The 23208-nt window shown below is 45.1% G+C and overlaps 2 protein-coding genes across 4 annotated transcripts in view; one reads left to right on the plus strand and one right to left on the minus strand.

Moving 5' to 3' along the window:
• Positions 1 to 13607, plus strand: part of LOC142896651 (SH3 and PX domain-containing protein 2A-like) — a 41724-nt gene extending 28117 nt beyond the window's left edge. For 2 of the 3 annotated variants that reach the window (XM_076038457.1, XM_076038459.1), the window contains 7 exons: positions 4330 to 4443; positions 6430 to 6513; positions 8859 to 8976; positions 9103 to 9431; positions 9563 to 9612; positions 10402 to 10521; positions 10641 to 13607. In XM_076038457.1, coding sequence (XP_075894572.1) covers positions 4330 to 4443; positions 6430 to 6513; positions 8859 to 8976; positions 9103 to 9431; positions 9563 to 9612; positions 10402 to 10521; positions 10641 to 12563 — 2738 coding nt within the window. In that variant the 3' untranslated portion in view covers positions 12564 to 13607. The remainder of the gene's footprint in view (positions 1 to 4329; positions 4444 to 6429; positions 6514 to 8858; positions 8977 to 9102; positions 9432 to 9562; positions 9613 to 10401; positions 10522 to 10640) is intronic. The other variant, XM_076038458.1, reaches the window with a different exon arrangement.
• A 5679-nt stretch (positions 13608 to 19286) lies between these two features.
• Positions 19287 to 23208, minus strand: part of neurl1ab (neuralized E3 ubiquitin protein ligase 1Ab) — a 31985-nt gene continuing 28063 nt past the window's right edge. The window contains exon 6 of the mRNA XM_076038292.1: positions 19287 to 23180. Coding sequence (XP_075894407.1) covers positions 22936 to 23180 — 245 coding nt within the window. The 3' untranslated portion in view covers positions 19287 to 22935. The remainder of the gene's footprint in view (positions 23181 to 23208) is intronic.

A 23208-nucleotide genomic window follows, 5' to 3' on the forward strand; every position in this document is an offset into this window, starting at 1 on the left:
CCAGTGTTTTATGAAAACTGGAAGCTTGTGTGTGTGTGTTGGAATGGATACCCTCCCCCTTGTGCTTTGATACAGGATCGACCGTTAATGAATACAGAAGCTGGGAACAAATGAGGTTTTCTCCCGCTCGACTCGACGTGGCTGTCAGTTACCTGCTGCTGCTGCTGCTGCTGCTGCTGCTGCTGCTGCTGCTGCTGCTGCTGCTGCTATGTCCTCGGCAAGGAGGAGAAAAAAAAAAGGCCCTTTTGTCAAAGCGGAAAGACGAGTGGCGGAGTTCATCTTTGACTCGCTGTCGGAAGAGGGAGACGTGTGCCGCGCCAAATTATCTGCGCCATTGGCGAAGGCTCAGAGGAGATTGCTCGGAAACACAATGCGCTGTTTTTGCTGTGCGTGGAAATGCGCACTAATGTGTAGCAATCATTTTACGCCGTGTTCATCTTTGAAAGAGCCTGAAGGAAAAAAAATCCATTCATCCGTTTCCTAGACCCGCTTCCTCCTGCACTCACGGTCGTGGGGGTCTGCTGGAGCCGATTCCAGCTGTCAAAGACAAACAACAAAGACCTACACCCAGTCACACTCTCACACATACCTACAGTCACTTTAGAGTTCCCAAGCAGACACTGGGAGAACATGCAAACTCCACACAGAAAGGCCCCAGGCCGGGATCAATCCTGGCAACAACGCTAACCACCGCACCACCCTGTCGCCCCTGAAGAAAACAGGTTCACAAAAAAAGTTCTGTATTTCACATTCAATTGAAAAGTAGTTGTTCACAGTGCCGGGCTGCACGCTGCATCATGCTGCTTGTTGTGTGGTCCAGATTATAAAGAAATGCTGCTGTTGCTTGTTGCTGCAGCTGCCATTGTTTTCCACGCTAGCTTTCTGTTTTAGCCTGCACCTTTTTCTCGATCGTGCATCCCATTGCATGTCTTGGAGTGGAACTGCTGCTCCTTTGTTTTGCCCAATAAATCACCGTCGTTTGAGGCAGTCTGATTTTTTTGGGCAAGCCCATCAGGGAGGAGACCCCGGGGTCGTCACTCGACTCATAATTCTAAATAGTCTGGGGAATAAATGGACCGAACCAGCTCACGTCCTCGGCCGGCGTCCAGGTTCTTCGCGTTAGCTTTAATCCGCGGGTCAGTGAATTTGTCTCACATTCTGTTCTAACCAGGCTGAAATAAACACATCCATTATTTTTTACGACATAAACGATCCAGGTCCCAGCAGCCGTTTTCGACTTGACACACATTTTTCCCTTTGTGTTTGTTTTTCTACGTCGCGTCAGGAAACCGGGGTATAAAATTAGACACGACTTGAGCCGGGCTCAGCCGAAAGTATCCAGTTTTCCGTGATTGTCCTCTCGAGCGCAACGCAACAGTGCTGCACAGGCAGAATTTATTCGGGTTCTCTCGCCTCGTCGGAGGCTGCGACTTTCAAGGTCAGCGGTTGCGGTTGTGATCCCGCGGCGTAACGGTGTTACGTGAGATGCTCTCGAAAGGGGCTGTGTGTTGGGTTACTGTCTTACGCAAACACTGACCTCCTTAACAGTCGGGGTTGCAAAACTAAACGGCTTAAAACGTTTTTCAGCCCTTTTGATTTACTCAGGATGTTGTAAGTGGATGTTGTTTTAAGACGTGAACGTGGTCAGCGAATCGCACTTCCAGGTCCAAAATTCTGGCTCCTTTGTTCCGCCACCCCTGGGGGAGGGAAGAGAAAGGTGGGTGAAACTCTGCAACAGCCTTCCCGGATTTTTCAATTTTCCGTGTGTAAGCTTGGGCAGACGGCGGAAAACTGGTTTTCATATTATGAAAGCAAAGGGGATGACAGAGGTGTAGTTTATGTGGGAGACACTCACACGCGCAGCTGCTGGATTTGAAGTCGGATGCAGACGTAAAGAAACATCAACGTAAAAGAAAAAAAAAAATCCCTCACGAATGATTTAAGAGCTGATAGGTTATCATGCACGCCTCCTCCCACATCCGTCCAGAAATCCTAAACATCCTGAAAGCTTCTCCAGTGCACACCAATAGAGGCCACGTACCTTTTCTGTTCCTCCTGAATATCTTTCTTTTGCTTGACCTCTGATCACCCCGATTAAAAGATTTATTACGCAGTGCCAAGAGTATAAATTTAAAAGCGTATGAGAAATCTTGTCCTCACATGCTGCCAAATGTTACTCATTAAGTCTGGAGCTGGTTTTATAAGTATTTTTTTATTGCTGTCACCCAGAAAAGTTTGATAAATGACCTGAGGTAGGTCTTTTGTTTAAAGGTGTCACTTTTTTCTCTTTTACAAACACGTTTGATTTAAACCTGATCACTTTTCTAATGCACGTATCTGTCTTTCACTCTATCCGGCTGAGTGCACCGGGCCAAAGCATCTGCCATGTGGAAATGATGGTTAAATAACACAGTCAAGGGTACCCAAGCCATCAATAACAGCCCCTATTTACTTAAGCTTTTCTCTGTGAGTGTGAGCTATCAATTAGATTTGCATTATTCTAACCTTTTCCCCCCTCTTATTTGCTTTGAAAACCATGTGCATTTCAGTTTTGTTAAGTTAAAATTGTTGCCGTTTGCACTGAGAAGCTTATTTTTTTATTTTTTTATTTTTTGCAAACTACCTGACCTTTTGTGGAACCTCCAATTTAAAAATTTAACCTTCGATTTCAATGCACTGTTAAAGAAGCTCCCCTTTCCTGGTTTTCCAAAGGGATCCATCTGATCCACTGATATGCCGTCACTAACTTCACACACGGAAAGGAACTGAGTAGTTTTCAGTTTTGACAGATCCATCAAAAATCAAGACATGACAGACAGGTGTGTAAAGACATGCCCCAATTTTCAAACTTCCTTGTGAAAAAAAGTCCATATTGTGCATCTTGTAGTTCTGAAAAGTTTTTTTTTTGTGTGACTGCTGTGATTTATTTGCTACTGCCACAGCTCTGCTGTGAGGACTGAAGAGGCATTACATGGCTTGTTGCATACCTGAGCCTCAGCCAGCGAGTATCAGCGCCAGACTCTTACAGCCCCTCCTGCTGGGACACAACCCACAAAATATGCAAATAGGTTCGACTGCACAGCCATTAATGGTCTCGGTTGTGCAGATGTAGCGAGATTGTTGATCGGCCAAAGAGTGGGTGCAGTGAAATTCTGAGATTAGACGCAGGGACGCGTCAGGAGGATCTAGTTAATAAAAGTGAAATCCTACTGGTCTGCTCTCGCAGAAATTACTTTTACGGAACCCCAGAGATAAGACTCTGCTGTTGTCAAACATTTTAAAACCTCCCTCTCCGCTTTTAAAAATGTTTTCGGCATAAAAAACCAGGTCCAACAAATTCAACGGAAACATCGATGACTTTAGATTTCAAATAACAGAAATTAGATCATTGCGTCTTTTATTATGTCTCATTTGTGGTTGGCCTGTCCAGGGTGTGACCCTGCCTTGGGAGAGGCCGAATGGGTGAAGCGCTGCTGATGTCTTTACGGCTTGTCGTCAGCTGTTGGCTAAATTGCGTTTCCTGCTGCTGTAAAAAACAGATTCCACTTCCAGTGCAGCGACTGGGTTTCACTTGCCAGATTTGTCACTTTGGTATCCTGCTCAGGAGCCAACCTGGAATTGAAGTGTTAGCCAATCAAATTCTCTGTCATTCTTTTCAACAAGTTCACGCCATTGTCCCATTAGCAGATGCTAACTTTTTTCTCTCAATATTTTTATCACAATAATCACTTTTTGGCATGAAAATGAGATCCCAGCCGCCCAGAAACATTTCAATTCCTCGTTCACTTAGTATATTTTGCTCTTTGGGCACCTTGGCTTCTCGTGGTCTTACTTCGTCCCTTCGTTCACTTCGTCATTAGCTGTGTTTCCATTACCCCCAGAATTGCGCAAAACCTAAATATCGCAATAAAAAACTGCCAACAGAAACACCTTCATTTTGAAAAAAGCTTTTTTGCGTTTTGACGCTTTCATGAGGTGTTTTTTTTAGACATATCGAATAGAAATATATCGCAAAAGTGGAATGGAAACAATTTTATTCGCATTTTCGCGTCAACGGACGTGACATACGTGGTCATGTGACCAGTTCACTTTAAGGTTTTTAACCATTCTTGACAGCAAACAAACATAAACAAACAAAAACAAACATAATTCTCATGGGATTAGATTTGGCGAGAATTACGGCTTATGCTCTTCACACCATTCAATGGAAACAATTGCAAATCGCAATTGTACTTTGCTCGAATTTTTTGAAATATCACTTTTGTTTTGCGAAAAACTGTAATGGAAAGGCAGCTAGTGACATGTCCATGTTTTGTTTTTCCTTCACAGGTTGGTGGTTCGTGAGCACGGCCGAGGAGCAGGGCTGGGTCCCTGCGACGTACCTCAACTCGCACAGCGGCACCCGGGACGATTTGGAGCTGGGTGCCTCCAAAGCCGGGGAGGGTGAGTGACCGCACGCCCGGCGAGCTGCTGCCCCAACGAAAACATACACACACAAACACACACACAGTGTTCCGCAGCCACACACAGACACCGCCCTGGTCCACAGCGGTCGGTCAGACTTTGATCCGGGGACAAAACGGAGCAGAGTTGCGGCCTCTCGACCGCAGCCGGCCCTTGCTTGTTGCCTAGGATGGAGGAGCCGCTGTGAAGGCCTGCCTCTGTGTGGCTGCCATCACAAGCAAAATTTCTGTGGAGGAGATTCAAGGCCTGCGTAAACAGCAGGGAGCACAGACACGGCAGTGATGGGCTGCACAGTGAAGCTCTGTACACTGGAGGGGGGGATGCTGGGTAATCTGAGGTGCCCTCACCTTCCATGTGTGAAAGAGGCACGTGTTTCCATGAGCCTAATGACAGGAGATATACATGACGTCAAATGTAGAATAGTAAAAAAAAAAAGTTATTAAATCAGGCTGTAATAAGCTTTTCATCCTTAAAAACAAAAACAAAACTTGAGCATTTGTTGTCTTGGATTCCAGTTCCATTTTAGAAGCCTTTAGGTGCTGATAGTAATTATTACAAGCTTTCCGGACTCAGAAGTGGATCCAGGCTGCTGATAAAAAAAACCACACACACACACAAAGGAGAGTGCGCAACAGTTCAGACCCGCGTAAAATCCAAGCCTGAGTCGGAAATCCCCCCCGATGGGCTCGTTAGGTCCGGTTGTCAAGTCATCCAAGAGCACAGGTAGCAAAAAGAGTTTGAAAGCTCCGACAGGTATTGCAGCAACTCAAGCAAATGTGTCTTGGCAGCATTCTGGAGAGAAATTGAAGGCACGGGGGGAGGGGGGGGGGCGGAAAGGAAAAAGCAGCGCTCTGGCCAACACATGTTTGACTGGGAAAACTGCACAAACAGACAGGAGGAGGGAGATACTCAGTTTCACAATGTAGAAATCCCCTTTTCCTTCACACTTTATCATCACATTTCCACATGGAAGCAGTGCACCACAACTGCACGACTGCAAGTTTGCAAACCCTAAAACAAAGTTGTACACCCAGCACGGCTTTTGACAGAGGGAGAGAGACAGAGGGCGAGAGAGAGAGAGGGAGAGAGTTTGCAGGCAGGCTTTTTATTGTTTCGAAGGACGATCTGTCAGTGTAATTAGTGTTTATGTGTGTAGTTAGTCATGGGAATGGCATGGAGCTCTAAAAGCATCTCGGTCTCAACTCCCTGGTTGCAAACGCTCGCTGCTACCAAGTTTTCAATGATAAAAATTCCACTTTTAAATGTTGGAGGAGAACTTGCCGCTCAGAGGCTCTTTTTTTAACTCCGGAAATATTTTTGGATGTTCCGCTAACAAAACAACAGCACAAACTTTGATTCACTTTAAGTCTTTGTGTCTGTTTTGGAAGGAGCCCCTGGAGCCGATCTTAAACTGCTTTGCCGGGGGCTAACCTAGCTTACGCTAGAAAAGTGTTTCAACTGTTGCATTTTGACACATCTCAAAGCATCCACGAGGTCCGAGGTCCTTTCCAAAAATTGCCAATCGCCAAAACGCGCTCCTACACTCTCACAGGTTTCAGCAGAGCTGCCTCGCGCCGCCGTTTTTCCGCTCGGTCACAGCTGGCAGCGCCGTCAGCTGCTCAGTTCATTGGGTGGCATTCCTGCAGCAGCAATGTGTGTCCCAGATGCTCCAACACAACAAGATGGGGGGAACCATGCTAACAACATCCTAATTACAGGCCACGGGAAGAAGATGTCCCGGGTTTTAACGCTTCCTGTGTAACCTTCCATCCATCCACTAAAACCTGTTCATGTTGTTGGTTTTTATTTTTTACATTTTGCTCTGCGGTCATGTTCTAATGTTCTCCATGTAGCTAATAACGAGCCTGCATGTCGTTTGTGTTGTCATGTAACATTTGTGCCGGCTCCTCCATGTCTCTCATGTTGTCTGCTCGTTGTGTGTGTCTGTGCGTGTCCGTCCGTCAGTCACTAAGCGGCACAAAGCTCATCTGAAGAGGCTGGACCGCAGGTGGACGCTGGGCGGTGTGATCAGCAGGCAGCAGAGTCGAGGTGAAGCCCAGACGGATGCTGCGACGATCAGCTGATTCCCCTCAGCTGATCCTCCTCCTACTCCTGTCCCATTTCTTCTTCTTCTTCTTCTTCTTCTTCTTCTTCTTCTTCTTCTTCTTCTTCTTCTTCTCTCCCTGCATCGACGGATTATTTGTTTTCTGTCCTGTTGTCGCCTTCGCGGGGAAATACGTTCATCATGAGTCACAATCCACCATGACTAACCACTAACTGACGCCTCTTTTGAAACGAGGGAGAAAGGCCGAAGAAAACTATAAACCGATTGCGGATGTGTCGCAAAAAAAAACCAAACAAAAGGAAAAACTGCAGCATAGGAAAGTTGAATAGATTCAAATCAGTCTTCCAGGAATCCTGGGGGGGGGGCGAGGGGTGCCAACTCAGCCATGAGTGTTTGCGTAACGGACGTTGGAACACCCTTGGCTGCTTATTTTGCTCACACAAGCAAATTAAAACACACATCTGGTCTCCCAACGAGCCCGCAACTCCGCCGCAGTGCGGCGCAAACGGACCGTTTCTCCGACGTGCCGCGGCTAGCGGCCCACGTAGCGGGATAAACAAAGCCTGATTAAGGTCGACCTTTTCTTTTTCTGCTGTTGTCCAGCAAGTACGAGTGCGACGCTCTCAATCAAAGACTTGCACTTGTTGGTTGAGGCCCGGGCTCAAGTTTTCACACAGGAGATGCGTTCTGGATGCTTGACAGAAGAGTGAGGATAGTGTTATTGAGTTCAGCCCAAAAAAGTGTTCGCCTTGGCAGTGGACGCAGCTCTCTGGAGTGGAGTTCCACCCTTGAAATGCTGCTTTGGGTTTAGTCAGAGAGAGAGAGAGAAAGAAAAGAAAAGAAAAGAAAGGGAAAAAAAACCCAAAGCAGCACTGCTGACTCCACCAGAATAATTTATAACACTGATGCACGCAATGCATGTTGCGGCTACCACAACATTTGATTCAGAGTTTCCCCTCTGCTGCGCTGCTGGTCCTGCTGCTGTCTAAAAAAACCCCCAAAAAAACGAAGGCTGGTGAGGAGTCAACGGTTTATCAAACCTCAGAATTTATATATATATACATATATATATTTATAAAAAGCCCAAAATGAAAATGAAGTTCACAAAAATATATTTTTGGATTTTAGTTTTAAAAATGCAAATGTGATCCCACAGCCGTCTGAGAAGTGGAGAGCAGCGAAATGGGACACTCTCCTTGACGTTTGTGCTCCATTAGGAAGGACAGCGCACAGAAAAGTCTTTTCAAAGACTGCTCCTTCTTCTCCTCCTTGTTTTTTTTTTTATTTGAGGACTGACTGCTGCCTGTCCTCAAACGGGAATGGCGGTAATGACAGGAAATAATGTCTCTTCTTTGCCCCGTGGCCCTAATGGAAGGGCATAAATCAGCATGCAGCGCCTCTGCTCTCGCTCTCATGTGCTGATTTAAGGGATGCACGCTGTCAACAAAGGGCCAAGGACGTCATTTGGGACGCAGTCTTCCCCGCAGTAAATACCTCTCACGGATACCAGCGGACTGGATGCAGATATGACAGGGAGGTCGATGCTGCGATGTACCGCGGATGGGAAAGTTGAGGACAAAACAAGGATGGAGGAAGAGGAAAGTTCCTTATTAGACAGTTTGTTGGAGGAGGCGTGTCGGTCAACCAACGGCTCATTTGTTGGCGCATTTTTCTGCCAAAAGACCCAGTGTGTCCTCTCCATCTCGACCAAAATCCACCCCCCCCAAGAGTTTTGTCGGCTTCATCCTGAGCCAGAACCTGAATCGGTCCTTTGCGGCCCCTACTGTGTTTTAAAGTGATTCAAGGTTTGCAATTTGAAAAACAGAATCAAACCCAAGTCCATTTCGGTCCAAAGTTCTGTGTTCTTGTGTTCTTTGAGTTCCACCACTGAGCAGCGTTGGAGAGACATTATGCGTCGGCCGATCTGTGATTGGGGATCTTTGTGATGCAACGTCACATTGACAGGAGGATTTTTTTTTCCCCCTCTGTGCGCAAAAGAAAGTAATTAGGGACAAATCGCTGCATGGAGTTCTTTTAGCTTTACAAAAATATGAAAACTTGGCTTTGCCAAATAAGATTTTAACATGCAAGCTCACATCTGGCAGCTGAAAGGATTTCCCAGGAAACTTATTTTTAATAATGTATTAGAGAAAGGGAAAATAGATACATCTGCGCAATTGTATTGGACTGCATTGTCCTGTGTGATCTTTTTTTTTTTTTTATTTAACCTCTAGATGATTTCGTCAAATATATTGCACATCTTTCTCTCCCGTCTTGTTCTGGTTGTGTTTCCAAGCGTTGCGCTGAGTTTTTGCTCTGCTCTTGGCAGAAGAGAAGTACATGACAGTGCAGTCATACACCAGCCAGGGGAAGGATGAAATCGCGTTTGAGAAAGGAGTCATTGTGGAGGTGATTCAGAAGAACCTGGAAGGCTGGTGGTTTATCAGGTAAACACCCACTGGCTCGCGACGTATACAAACAGGGAAACAATGAACTCTGTGGAAAAAAAAAACAACCTTTGATTGTGCAGCTCCAGTCATTGGAGAAAAATAAATAAATCATAAAAATTGCAGGTACCAGGATAAAGAGGGCTGGGCTCCGGCATCTTACCTGAAGAAGGTGAAGGACGACATCTCCCCGCGTAAGAAGACAGTCACCGGACCCGTCGAGATCATCGGAAACATCATGGAGATCAGCAACCTGCGCAACAAGAGGCCTTCCACCGAGAAGGACGCGCAGACGGACTGCGCTCCGGAGAGCCCCCAGGTGGCCAGGAAGGAGATCAGCCTGCCTGTTCCCTGCGCCGAATCCAGCCCCGTCAGCTCCCCACCAGATGGAAAGAGTAAAACAGAGCCTGCCTCTCCAGCTGTGGCCCGCATCGCCCCCCACCGAGTGGAAATAGGTATGTCAGAGTGGATTTCCTCTTCTTAAACTTGTCTATTTTAGATCTCTTTTTAATTGCAGTTCCATACACTGAGGTAATAAAGAACAGCCTTGGATATAAATATATATTTTTTGCTACCATTGTTGCAGGTTCACCAATTCTCAGGCAAAAACCTCCTCCAAGAAGAGACGCAACGCTGGTAAGACTGATTCTTAAAACACTCCACTGTCTCTGAGTCATTTGGACTATATTCAATATGTCTATTAACTCAGGATCACAATAATCTGTATCCAGGAATGTCAAAACATCTACGGGTGTGTGCCTCTTGTTAACGTTTTTTATTTTATTTTTTAAAGTAAGGATTCAAGGTTCAAATGATAAAAAGTTGGTTCAAAAATCTGAACTGTAGCAGCTCTAAACATAAGCAACATTGCAAGAAGTTAAATGAAATTTCAGCTTGTAAAAAAACAGGAGAACTGAAGGATTTTTTTTGTGCCCCCCAAATTTGGGCTAGAAGCCCCAAATTTGACGTGTTTATGTCTTGAGGGATCCCGATGAACCTGCAAGTGGTCCCATGTCTCTAGGACAAAGTTGACTTTTGACCCCATAGACCTGCATGGCATTAGGGTTAGCGATAAGGCTGGAATTAGGGTTAGGGTTAGGGTTAGGGTTACTGCTGGAATTAGGGTTAGGGTTTCGGGGTTCCTCATGGGCTAGAATGCCCAAATTTGACGTGGCTGTGTCTTGAGGGATCCCGATGAACCTGCAAGTGGCCCCATGTCTCTAGGACAAAGTTGACTTTTGACCCCATAGACTTGCATGGCATTAGGGCAGTGGTTCTCAAACTTTCTCTGTCACGCCCCACCTTGGAGGAAGAACATTTTTCTCCACCCCCCCCCCCCCCCCCCAAAAGCGTCTCCCTCCTGCCCGGTGTTTGAGATTCCCACTTTTAGAAACACTGTCTTATGCTGTGTCTTTTGGTTTTAAGGGATTTCAGATGCCTTCACCGCCAGAGCCCCCTACAGTCGAGGCAGAATATTACACCATTGCAGATTTCCAGTCCTGCATATCAGATGGTATCACTTTTCATGGAGGCCAGAAGGCTGAGGTAAGCATTATCAACACAGCCGTCCTGACAAAATATACATTTGGCTTCAAATGTACTTGCTTTCTGCAAGTTTGTCCTTGTCAAACTAAAACATCCTTGACTCTTTTTTATTCTCACAGGTAATTGAGAAGAACTCGGGCGGCTGGTGGTACGTCCAGATTGGAGAAAAGGAGGGCTGGGCTCCCTGTTCGTACATCGATAAACGCAAAAAGCCCAACCTGAACCGCAGAACGAGCACCCTGTGCCGCCCAAAAGTGCCTCCACCAGCTCCGCCTGTGAAGAAACAGGACTCAGTGGAGACGGCACCTCCTAGCAGCCCAGGATCTGAAGCTCCAGAGTCTCTCATGTACCAAGGGAGGCCTGTCTACGAGGAGCCAGAATACGACGTCCCTGCCATTGGCGACCTGGACCTGGAGTCTGAGTTTGAGTTCCTGAGAGGGGAGGCCTCCTTTGTGGACGCAAAGATCGGGGACACCTCCTCTGAGAAGGGATCCCAACTGTCCTCCAAACCCTCTCCAGCTTCGTCCCTCCACAGTGCCTCCTTCAAGATGGGCGAATCATTCGAAGACGGCCACGAAGCCGATGCCGATGCTGGGGCAGAGGAAGAGTGCATCTATGAGAACGACGGTTTCCGACCATTCAGGGAGACACCGGAGAGGCAGTGCAGCAGGGATTCAAATACTTCCAAGACATTCTCGGACAACGCGAGGGCTGCCAACCCAGCGTCGGGCGGATGGAAGACTGCAGGGAACAAGTTCAAGGCTGACGTCAACGGGAGCCCGTTTTCAGCCAAGACCGAGGAGGCAGCCAGCCCAAAATCCGCCTCCAGCGAGTCCACCCCAGATCTGTCCAGAGGAAAGAAAGACCAGGAAGAAAGCCGAGCGTCATCCTCCACCATTTCCACCTGCAAACTGAAGCCAGTGGTGAGGCCAAAACCACAACTGGCCAAGGCGTCCAGCGCAGAGAAGATGGACATCAGCACCTTAAGAAGACAGCTGCGGCCCACGGGGCAGTTGAAAAACAGCACTAAAGCCAAGAGCGAGGACTCAGAGACGGCTTCGGTCGTCTCCTCCGAGGACTCCTTCTCCTCCCAGAGCATGTCCGATCTCTCCTCCACCTACTCCAAAGGCAGCCGAGGCGACTCTGACCTGGAGCCCGGCAACATATACCGCACCACAGATCCGTACGAGAAGGTGCAAGAGTCCGAGGTCAGCTTCCCCGCCGGAGTGGAGGTGGAAGTGGTGGAGAAGCAGGACAGCGGCTGGTGGTACATCCGCTGTGGTGACGCAGAGGGCTGGGCCCCGACCTACTACCTGGAGCCCGTGAGGCAACAGGACGACTTTGCCGGGTCAGAACCGGAAGGCACCCCGACCAAACACGGGAGCCTGAGCAAGTCCAACAGCCTAGAGAAGAACGAGCAGAGGGTGCAGGCGCTGAACAACATCAACCAAAATTTCAAGAAGGTCACCCCACCCATCCCCTCCAAGCCTCCGGGTGGCCTCTCCAAGCCCAGCCTGTTTGGCTCCCGCAAGCAGAACAGCGCCAAGCAGCAGCAGGTGGTGAGGCCTCAGTCCGTCGTCATCTCGGCACCGATCATGGACGCGCCCAGCCCCGTTGGCTCTCTGAGGAGGAACGAGTCGCTCAACTCCACGGACCACCACCGCCGTCCGAGCCCCACGGTGCGGCGCAACGCCTCTTTCGGTACCGTGCCCCGCTGCCTCGGCGCCAACAGCATAGCGCTGCCCAACAGGAACCGGTCCGGCACGGGAAGCTCAGAATCCCTCGGCCTCGGCTCTCTGAAACACTCCCTGCCCGTGTCCACGGTTAAGCCCAAGCCGCACATCATCCACAACAACCTCCGCGAGGTGTTCGTCTCCATTGCGGATTACCACGGCGATGAGGAGACCATGGGATTCCCTGAAGGGACGACTCTGGAGGTCCTGGATAGGAACCCGAATGGATGGTGGTACTGCAAAATTCTGGACAATGGCAGACAACGGAAGGGGTGGGTTCCTTCCAATTACCTCGAGAGAAAGCACTAACGCCCACGCCTGGAGCCGGCAGATCTTTTGAACTCGCGTGGACTACTCGATCACGTGCTTTTATGTTGTGAAAAAAATAAAATTTAAAAAAATATATATAAAAAGGATAACCTTGAGACATTAAGTAGACATTGAACTGCTTGGTACTGTTGCCAAAAGGTGCACCCAGATCAAATTAAGACTTTGAAGGAAAATGAGACATCTGGTCAAATAAATCCACACGAGACATTCCAGAGATACTGCATTTTATTACATTAGGAGCAATAAATTGGGACTTTGTGAAACTGGCCAAAGAGAACAACAGAGTGCAGGATTACATATAATACTCTTCAGAGCTCACCCCTAACTTGAACTAAGATCTTTATTTTTGTGTCCAATTCTCTGTGTACATTTCAGTCTAATTTTTTTTTTCCAAAATGAAAAAAAACAACAAAAACACTTTTTTGAGCATTTGAATTTAACTGCATGTTTGAAATGACTCATTATTACTGACGACGCCTCGAGCTGTTTGAAATTAAACCCTTTTCTCCTCCTTAACATGAAGAAAATCTCAGCTGCTACCAAAGCTGCGTTCTTGGTGCTGTCTTTTTGCATGACTTGTTAAATACGTTTTACTGTATGTCACCTTATGTGAAACATTTTTATTTTAATTTGTGTAATATTGTTTAAAAACAAAACAAATTGTGAGCATCCCCACTTATCACACTCTATTTCTGGCCTTTACAACTTGCTGGATATCTCTGAAGAAACAACTTCGACCGAGATTTTCCTAATTTCAATAAAAGTATTTATTAATTACATTATTATTTTTATTATTATTATTATTATTATTATTATTGAATGTTTTTAGAAAGCTACCAAAATGTAAAACATTGCTTAAACTGCTCTTATTATTATAACATTTTGAATTTCTGCTGGGCAGTAAATTTGACATTGACCTACAGTATTACTGGGATGCTCCCTTTTGTTTTTATGTTAACTATCTTTTCAGTGATGTTTAATGAAGTGCCAAAAATTGATTAAAATAAAATGCACTTTCAAACAGATATTGCTACGGCCTCTCTTTAACTCTTGCCTGGCTTCAGTGACGATGAAAAGAAGCTGATCTGCACCACAAGGATCATGGACACCTTTGTGTCTCTCGTTGACACGAGTTTGCAGTTTGCAGTTGAACCTTTGAGCTGTTCAGGCACACGAGTCCTGAGTGCGAGCGTGTTAAAGAAGCTAAATTTCACAGCTGGACTTCAGATTTAAAGTTGTAGACTGCAATGCATGCATGCTGTGTAATGTTTTAATAAAAGCTGACAACAAAAAAGAATAAAAGAAAGCTTTCCGTAAAACATAAAAAAGAAAAAAAACTGTTGGAGAAAATCTTGCGTTGAATCATGTCCTAACAGCCCTCGTAGAAAATATCACCTCCTTTCTATCGGCCTTACAGCATATAGGTCAGCTAATCCTCTTAAATCAAAAACAAAACATCGGGACTGTTGTTTACGGTTCAACAAGGACACCAAATCTTGAACCAGAACTGGGATCTGTTTGGGGTTTTGTGATTGAACCCCGACATCACAGCTCATTTCAGAAAGATTTGAGATCAAGCGGTACATGAGAAATCTGAAGGGGTTACTAGCAGCGGCTGGGAGATTGGGGTGGCTTTTCCCAGATGGACATTGCTGATGAGAGACAAATGTTTGCAAGAGTGATGCTTTCTGCAGGCGAAGCCGTTAATCTTACAATCTGATTTTGATGCATTGTTTGGTTGCTGTAACTGACGTGAGCATAACTCACAAGCATAGCATAATAAATGTGTTGGTGTGCGTCTGTTTGCAGTATGTTCTCTTACCACTAGATGCTGCTAAATCGTTTACTTGACTGAGTGTCTGTCTTTGGTCTAGGCATTGAAATTTCAGTGTAAACTTGTTTTGGCTTAATTGCCTTTCACTTCAGCCACTCTTGGCCTCTATAATAAGCCCACCGTCCCACTTTAACCAGCTCCAACCAGTCCGTGTCCCTCCTTTGTTCCCGTATGATCAGCCTCTCTGTCCCTCTACAAACCACTTCATTCAGCCCCTCCGTCCCACTGCTACCAGTCCATTTAGCCTTCAACTGTAATCAATCCAAGCCTCTCCAGCTCACTATGTTTTGTCCTCTTAGCGTGCTGCTTCCACTGATGCTCTCCAAAAAAAAAAAAAAAAAAAAAAACTCAATTGAAAGGGCTGTCGGAAAAGCAGCAATATGTGGAGAAAGTTCTCACACGCCTCACTGCATGTAGAGCTCTGCGAGTATGTCGAAATCTAACAACGGATCAACGCTTTAGCTGTTAGCGCGTGTTTGTCTTCACACGTGTATAGCTTGTGCTGATAAAATGTAATCAATATTTCACTTTTACAGATAAATAAGATTTATTACCTCATGACCTCAATTTGTCCGTGATGACCATGCCAGAAAAAGTTGCAGTTGCACACTGGGCGACATTTTCATTCATGCAACAATGGATACGCGATTCTTCTCCTATGACAGTCATCACTCGGAATTTCAGCAACTAACATCACGATGAGGATGATAACTGCGTCCAGCTGCGGTTGCAGCGTGGATACTTCCAAGTGTTAACCTCGAGCAGCAGATGGATGATTGAGATCTCCACTCTTGAGATCCAGCTCATCCATCTTGCCAACCTCCAGTGTTTTTAGTCAGTCTTAAAACTTCAGTGGATTTCATGAGCAACTGACTTTCTCTACAGGCCAGTGAGCAGGATAGCGCAGGGTTACAGGAAGTTTCTGCACCTGGCAACACTAAAAAACAAAAACAAACTTTACCAATGGAATGTATATACACATATAATGTCCCACGGTGACAAATGTGTTCCAGCTGCTTGAATGTGATATACAGTTTGCGCAGTCAGCCTCCAAGTTTTGCCTTTCCAAAAACTTTCTCTGGGTTCTTAACCTCACAGGAGGATTATTTCTCATATTCTCATCATTTCTCAAGGATTGAGGTTGTTCCAAAAGGTTTGCCATGCTTAATACATCTTAAAATGATAATTCATTAAGGATAGCCCAATACTGATTCTGCAAAAATGCTTTTGATGATTTTGATCTGGACTAGATACATGAATGTATTTTTCTTTATTTGCCACGACGCCTAATTCAGCACAAAATGACAGAACAAAAGTTTCTGTTGCAGGCGCGGTACATAACAGTGTTACCTTCAACTCAGAGAGAAACAAAATCAAAACACTGATGCGGTTTTCCAGTGTCAGAACCTCCATATTGCTGATATATTGGATTCAGTGCCCCAGATATAATACGATTTACTGCCGTCAGGAATTTAATGTGAAATATGTCCATCCCGCTGGCTGTTTCCTCTGTTTGGATCTTTACACTCACTGCCACAGTCACTGAGTTGGAACTAAATTATGGGTCCCCGCCGATGATCTTTATAACATTTTGGCCTGCTGGCTGTGTGAATAGCGCTGAAAATATCTGTTTGCCTTTGACTCACACTGAGGGGATTCTAGTTTTTGTAATGCAAATAACATAGCGCGGAATAGTGGAAGCGACACTTCAGGCAGGTGGGATAGACTGAACTGTGTGCCTATAACTTTAGATTTAATTATGTGTAAATATTGATGACTTGGATATAAGCCAGTTTTGACAAATGATAACTGATTAGTGATTGACATTTATTGTTACTGGACACTTGGCTGCCCTCAAGGGAGGTACACTTTTTTCTTTGAAAAAAAAGAAGAAAAAAAAGACATTTAAACATAAAAAAATCTTAAAATAAAGAAACAACGTCATCATCACGTATTGCTATAACAACAAGAAAACTTTTATTTTTCCTAGAATGTAGGGATGGCCACAAGACATCCTGTTGTTGTTGTCGATTTCAAGTCATATTTCGCGTTAATGTAGATCTTCATGATGTCCATTACAGATTTTTCCCATCTTCTCTGTGCAAAGGTTGTAGCATGATCCGTTGCTTGGCCTCTAGGGGGCAGCAGCACTCAGGGTCTCGGTGCCGCTGCGGCTCAGAATCCCATCGACCCTGCCCCTCTGTCTGTCTCATCCTAGTAATTAGATCACGGAGGGGTGCATCCTTCAATAGAGCGCTACTTTGAGCAAAGTTGTACTTTTTTAATATAATTGCGCTCCTTCTCAGAGTGCATCCCCCCCGACACCCGACACCCGAAATCTGACCGAGGCAAAGATTTTACATCACGCTTGACATCAAAAGCTTAACGCCTTAACTAGAACAGAGGAGCCGAGTCAAAAAACTGACGGCCTGATGCTCTCTTTAAATTCATAATCAATAGCGTTGCACGTTTTGGAATACAAATTTCACGAGGGGGAGGGGAGGAGGAGAAGGGGGAGGAGAGTGCCGGATTCAAACCGGCGCGTGAGAGCGTCGCCCGCCAAAAAACAGCTTCGACTCATCTCGTCCTTCGGTAAGCAGCAGCAGCAGCAGCAGCAGCCAGCCAGCCAGCCAGGTTCACTGAGAGGTCTGAGTGGAAATTCTGTGTGTACACTGAAAACAGTCACATATACTGTATTCATATCTCTGTCGTGGGGCCGCGCTGTGTATTTACCTCTCAACCCAGCGAACACTCGGCCGTGAGCGGCAGCCGCCGATGCCTGTTTCATGTCCAGACGTCATGGCCGCTCTACGTGTGCCTATTGGAGTGCAGCCTAAAAACAGCGCTGCATTAGAGTCCCGCCTGCCGGGGCAGTAAATAACAGATGATGTTCGCTCCGGCCAGGTCTACATACCACCACTATAAACAGTTTCCCCCTGAGTTATGGCTGTTTACTAAAAGCCCTTGCCTTTGTTATACGTATAGTACGCACAGGAGTGCTAGTCAAGTGTACTACTGGTGGGCACGTTGTCTGAAAGAGGGCAGGGTTGTTTTTTTTTTTTTGTTTTGAATTTTTTTCTGCTGTTAGTTTGACTGTTGCACAATGTAAAGTTTCCCCAGGTTACATCAGCTAATTGTATGGTGTATATCTGAAGCGTAAAGTAAATTGTGGGCAGCTCCCCCGTCCCCCTTCGTCCCTTGTGTGTCCGATGGAGTCCAAGTCAAAGCAGTATAGCGCCCTTTTGTTTGAAGTGAGGGGTTGTACAAGGTGCCGGCGCCTGTTCGCTGCGCTACCTGGGTGTAGACGGCGGTCGCACCCAGGGCAAGGAGAAGCAAAAGGGAGCAGTGAACTGCACAATTTGGGTGGCCAGAAAGAAAACATTCAGAGTAGACAAACAAAGAAAGAGCCAATTAAAAAAGCCGCAAGGACCGTTGTTGATAAAAGGTCAGGCTGCCTGTCCAGCGAGGGGAAAAACAAACACGGCTAAGGTTGCAAAGAAGATTACAGTGTTTTATTCACACAGACCAACGCACGAAAAACGGTGAGAAACTGGAAGATTTGATGTGCAAAACAAACAGAAAACACAAAAATAAACAAAAAAAGAAGAATTACAGCGGATTTCCCATTCAGCATTTCAATTCTAGAAGGCCTGTTCACTCACCACCAGAGGTTTAACTTTGATGAGCCCCTTCCGCTGGGCCAACCACCTGCTGACTAGTTCAGTTAACTCCCATGTAAATGATATTCCAACAACGCAAACATCAGTAAATCAAGTAAATATTCACTTCTATTCCAGTAAAGTTAGCGTTGCTAGTTAGCGTTGCAGAGTTGGAGGAAGCTGGACTACCTGGAAAGAACCCACAGAAATGCTCTGGGTGAGAATCAAACCCACAATCTTCTTGCTGTGAGGTGACAGTGCTTAACCATTGCACCACCCTTAAATTAACTTAATTTGCCAAAACAACAACAATAACACAAAAAACCCTGTGAGAACCACGGAGTCTCCTTCATGAGCTGCACACCTGAAGTTAATATCTGACTACACGAGGCAGCGGCTCTTTTTGCATGCCTGAGGAGAACACAACCACATCCACAACAACGTCAAAAACTGGTAGGAAGACCTACAGTATATTGAATGAATCAATCTGGCCTTAACTAACAATGTTACTCATATATATATATATATATATATATATATATATGTGTGTGTGTGTGTGTGTGTAAGTCATCCTCCCAGCCCCTGGCCAAAACATAACATATATGGTGCCTAAAATCCCACACAGTGAACCAGAGATGCACGAACGCGCCACCACGGCTGCAGGGAACGACAATGTGAGCGTGTGCAAAAAAAACAGTTTTGAGTGTTTCACTGGGTGTCATCATCGTCAATTGCTCTGTCTGAAAAGTGACGATGTCTTCATCACACCAATCTCTGTGAGTCAAGAGTACATTTTGACATAAAAAAGACCTATCTGACCCAAACATGCAATTGGTTGAGAAGTGGGGACGAGTCAGATGCAACACGGTTTAGTTTGTAGCTTTGCAAAGATGGATATGCATTCACAGAACGTTAAATGGATGTTTTGTGTTTTGTGGTAGGACTTCTGCGAGGAGGCTGAGGGTGCTTCTGTTTCCTGGCTCATCGTCGTCTGTCAGTCCAGCTCTGCTCCTGCAAGCTGAGAGCGCGCTGCAGGTAGGTGATGCACTGCCAGGCCTCGAGTGCCTCTCACAACCCCACTTGAAACAGGACGCGCAGCCACTCTCCCTGCAACTGTTGTGCATAAAACACAGTGAACAAAAAAAAAAATGCCTTCCTGTATAGTTAAAATGAAGAAAAAAAAACAACAACAAACAAGGAACGCAGTGATTTTTTTTCCCAACTTAAACTTTATTTAACAATCTGAACATAATTAAACCACCATAAGAATGTTTAAACAACTAATAGAAACTCCAATTCTAGGAAAGTTATGAGCTGATTTTCTTATCCAAAGCACACAATGCTCATCTTCACATACTTCCTACTTTTTAATTTGTCGGAAAACCAATCTCTTTTTTTCATCTTGGTCACACTTGAAAATAAGAGGTCCAAATGGGAACTGTATGGCAGCAGCAGCAGTTTTGCTATGCTGCTGCAAGACTTATGACACAATTTAGATACACAGCTGTGGGACAAAGTCATCTATTCATTCAATGCCATGATTACAAATCAAATTCTTCTGAACAAAAATCTCTTGTAAGGCCTTTTTAGAGGAGATGTTGATAATAAAAATGCATTTTTTTTTTTTTTTAAATAGAAGAATAAGGTTTAGTAAACAACGTGTTCACGTGGAATATATAGACATCTCATGGCCACTGTGGTAAATCACGTCGCAGAACACTGTGAACAAGGTCATCGACAAATACAAGTGTGACTTACAACCAGGAATCACTGCCAAGTTCAAGCAAGATCAAACTGATGATACATCGGTAAAACACTTGAGTCCAACATCCGTCAACTAAAATGCATCTGGAATTATGTCCGAAAATATGACGTCTAATTAATATTCAGAACAATCCTTTGAGAGAAAATCAGCTCATTCACACATCTCTTAACTGAACGCTTAAATCTGGAACACAACAGTGCAGCAATATCAAAAACAATGTATATATTTTTTTTTTTTTACTTTATGGTAGCATAGTTCTACATGTTAAAACAAACAGTGGAATTTCATTATGTAAGCATTGTCAAAATAAATAAACTTCAACATGTACAGCTATTATCACGCTAAATTATTAATAGCATTAATTTTCTATCAAAAATCGCTGGCAACAGGTAAAATTCAGCTAGTACATATTTGGTCAGGTTCTAACAAAGCAATGATAAGGTTGAGGATTCCAGTATCATACAACGTGGTGACGGAGGAAACAAAGTGATCTTCAGCGGCAGATAAATTCACACTAGCTCACTAAAATGTTGGCTTCCTCAGCGTTGGCAGTCTTTTTTTAAATCTTTTTTTTTTCGACCAGCTTGTGTGAGAAGAGAAGAAGAGAATTACTTCACGATGAATTCGAGCCTCGGCACGACTCCTGGTTTTTCACAGTGAGGAGCCTATCGCACCGAAACCTTCCCACATTTGTATCTTTAAAAGGCACAAAAGAAAACCGTGACTGAAAAGTTTTGCAATAATAATGAAAAAAAAAAAGAATCACATTTTCCCTTAACAATGGCAAATAAACATCTTCGGCACAAGACGAAAACAAAAAGACAATAAAAAAGGACACAAGAACTTTACAGGGCAATGTTTCATCAGGGCCAAAATAGCACCTGTGAAAAAAAAGAAGAACCAGTTTGCAGTTGTTAAGGATTCAAAGCAGTTCATAATGTGTCTGGTGAAATTGTCCTTGGAGTTTTACTGGCAGACGACTGAGCACTGAGAAACGGATATGCAAATTAAATGCTCACAAAATGAAACGCTCACATTGTCCCGCAATAACAAGCTACATCCTTGTCGCTGGCTTGCGCACACATTTCCCTTCACGCCTTCACGCCTGGAAACACGACCGACTGCAGCAACACGGCAACCTCGAAAAGAAAAAAAAGGAAAAAGGAGACGAGGGCGACTCCCACCCTCCACTTTACGTCGTTGATGCAAATATCAGAATGTGCACTATACAGTTATGATCTGCACAGTTCAGTGTGTCATCTGTGGATGATTTGTGTGAGAATGTGTTAGTCGGAGTAAATGGAGTCTTGTGGATTGTCTATATATATACATACATATATTATATATATGTATATATGTATATATACATACCTTTATATACACGCATACATACCTACATACATACACACATATATATTTATGTATGCATATGTATACATACATATACAGTATATGTATGCATGTATATGTGTTTATATATATAATACATGTATATATAAATATACACACACATGCACATATACATGTATATATAAATATACATGTATATGTGTGTATAAAACAAGTTTTTGAGGTGGCTATTTAACTTTTTTCGGTTTAGGTCATCATGAAACTTTATTGCCGTGCAACTGAGCCGTCGATACGTATCCGCCTCTCTCATCTCTGTAGCGCGTTTATTTAAAGGAAACGACGCCTCTGAAATAATGACTCCTTTTAACAATGTCTGCATAGTCAACTCACTCCCTGGTTTCTACATCAGCAGCAAAACCAAAAGCAAAAAAGGCTCTGTAGTATTATTTTTATTATTATTATTGTTTTTTGTTTTTTTTTGAAACCATCACAAGTCACGTCACCACCATGACCTTCAACCTACTTATTGTGTATCGCATGTTTTCCACGCACCTTTAAGATTGCGGCTCGTAAAACCTGAATCGACCTGAGTCCGTCTCCGACCTGCTGCTCCTTCCATCCTGTTAAGATAAACGTGACTCCGGCCGCATGTGTGTGTGTGTGCGTGTGCTCTTTTAGTGGGCACCACAATCTCCTATAGTGGGTCTCCATCCGAAGACGACCTCGCTGGATGTGCAAAAAAAAAAAAAAAACCCTGCACAGGCACCCCACAACATCTTGCACAGCCTCGCTGGGCGTGTCTGTCGTGCCCGAGAGAGCAAAACACTTGTGCTTAAAACAGACTGCAGACACAGAGCCGCGCCGCCAAGGTGCCCCTTCCTCCTCTCTGTCCCAAACATACAACATCCTCTCCTCCTGCAAAGCCTCCTTCCTCGCTCCCCCTCCATCATTTACCACCAGCTTGACCTTCTATGGTGATGACGTGCACACTTTATTTTTTTCTTTAAACCTTGCCTTAAGCTCACGGAATCCCACAAAGGAGATGAGATACCTGACCAAGCGCCCCTAGATGCACCTTAGACTTTGTTCCCATTTAATTTTGGGGGCATTTGTCATATGACGTTCGATTGTGGCAGGAGCATTTTTTTTTTTTTTTTTAAATGCATGGATAGTTGCACTGGTCCCTGAAGCATTTACGACTTTTTCTCTCAACTCTGATTAACAATCAATCAATCAATCAATCAATCAATCAATCAATCAATCAAACTAGTGCTACCTGGATAAAAGAAGGACCAAAGCCACCGGATTATATTCTGCAGTGAATTCTACCACTTCTCCGTCTAGATCTTAGCAAGCTAGCCAGCACTAAACCAACCGCAGAGCAAACAGGAGGTTGCCATGGTAACTGGGGATGAACTTTTTACTTCTTGGGTCACAACGGCTCTTCGGCTTCTCTTTTGAGTCACATCGTGACCCGAGTCAAGGTGTGACGGCGTTGAGCGGAGCTGGGTAAGGGGTTGTGAGGGTTAGGGGGAGGGAGGTACCGTGAGCTTCCCGTGCAAATTTGTATGACGTGGATAGAAAGAGTCCTATTGTACCTGAGCCACCATCGCACGCGCAAGCGAAACTCCCGTCTTTTACAAAAGTATCACATGGCTTTTGATTTAACGATCACGCACGCGCACACACACACACACGCTCTCGCACACGCACATACAGACACCGTCCACCGTCTGGCGCCTACTATGCGCTGCGGTAGGTCTTGATGATGTCTTTGATTGTCCTCCTGCAGATGGGGCAGCAGGCGTTGGCCATCTTCTTGAGCTTGAGGCCGCAGGCGTAGCACAAGCACATGTGTCCGCAGGCATACAGCACCGTGTCCACCACGTTCTCGTAGCAGATGGTGCACTCGTCGCTCCACGAGCTCGAGCACGACGGAAAGCTCGGCGACTCGGGGTGGCCAGGCACCGGGGAGCCTGGGGTCGTTCCTTAACAGACAAGCAATGAAAAATCAGG

This window comes from Nelusetta ayraudi, unplaced genomic scaffold (assembly GCF_046127955.1).
Source record: "Nelusetta ayraudi isolate G7.1 ecotype Tasmania unplaced genomic scaffold, CSIRO-AGI_Nayr_v1 ptg000056l, whole genome shotgun sequence".
Lineage (NCBI taxonomy): Eukaryota > Metazoa > Chordata > Actinopteri > Tetraodontiformes > Monacanthidae > Nelusetta > Nelusetta ayraudi.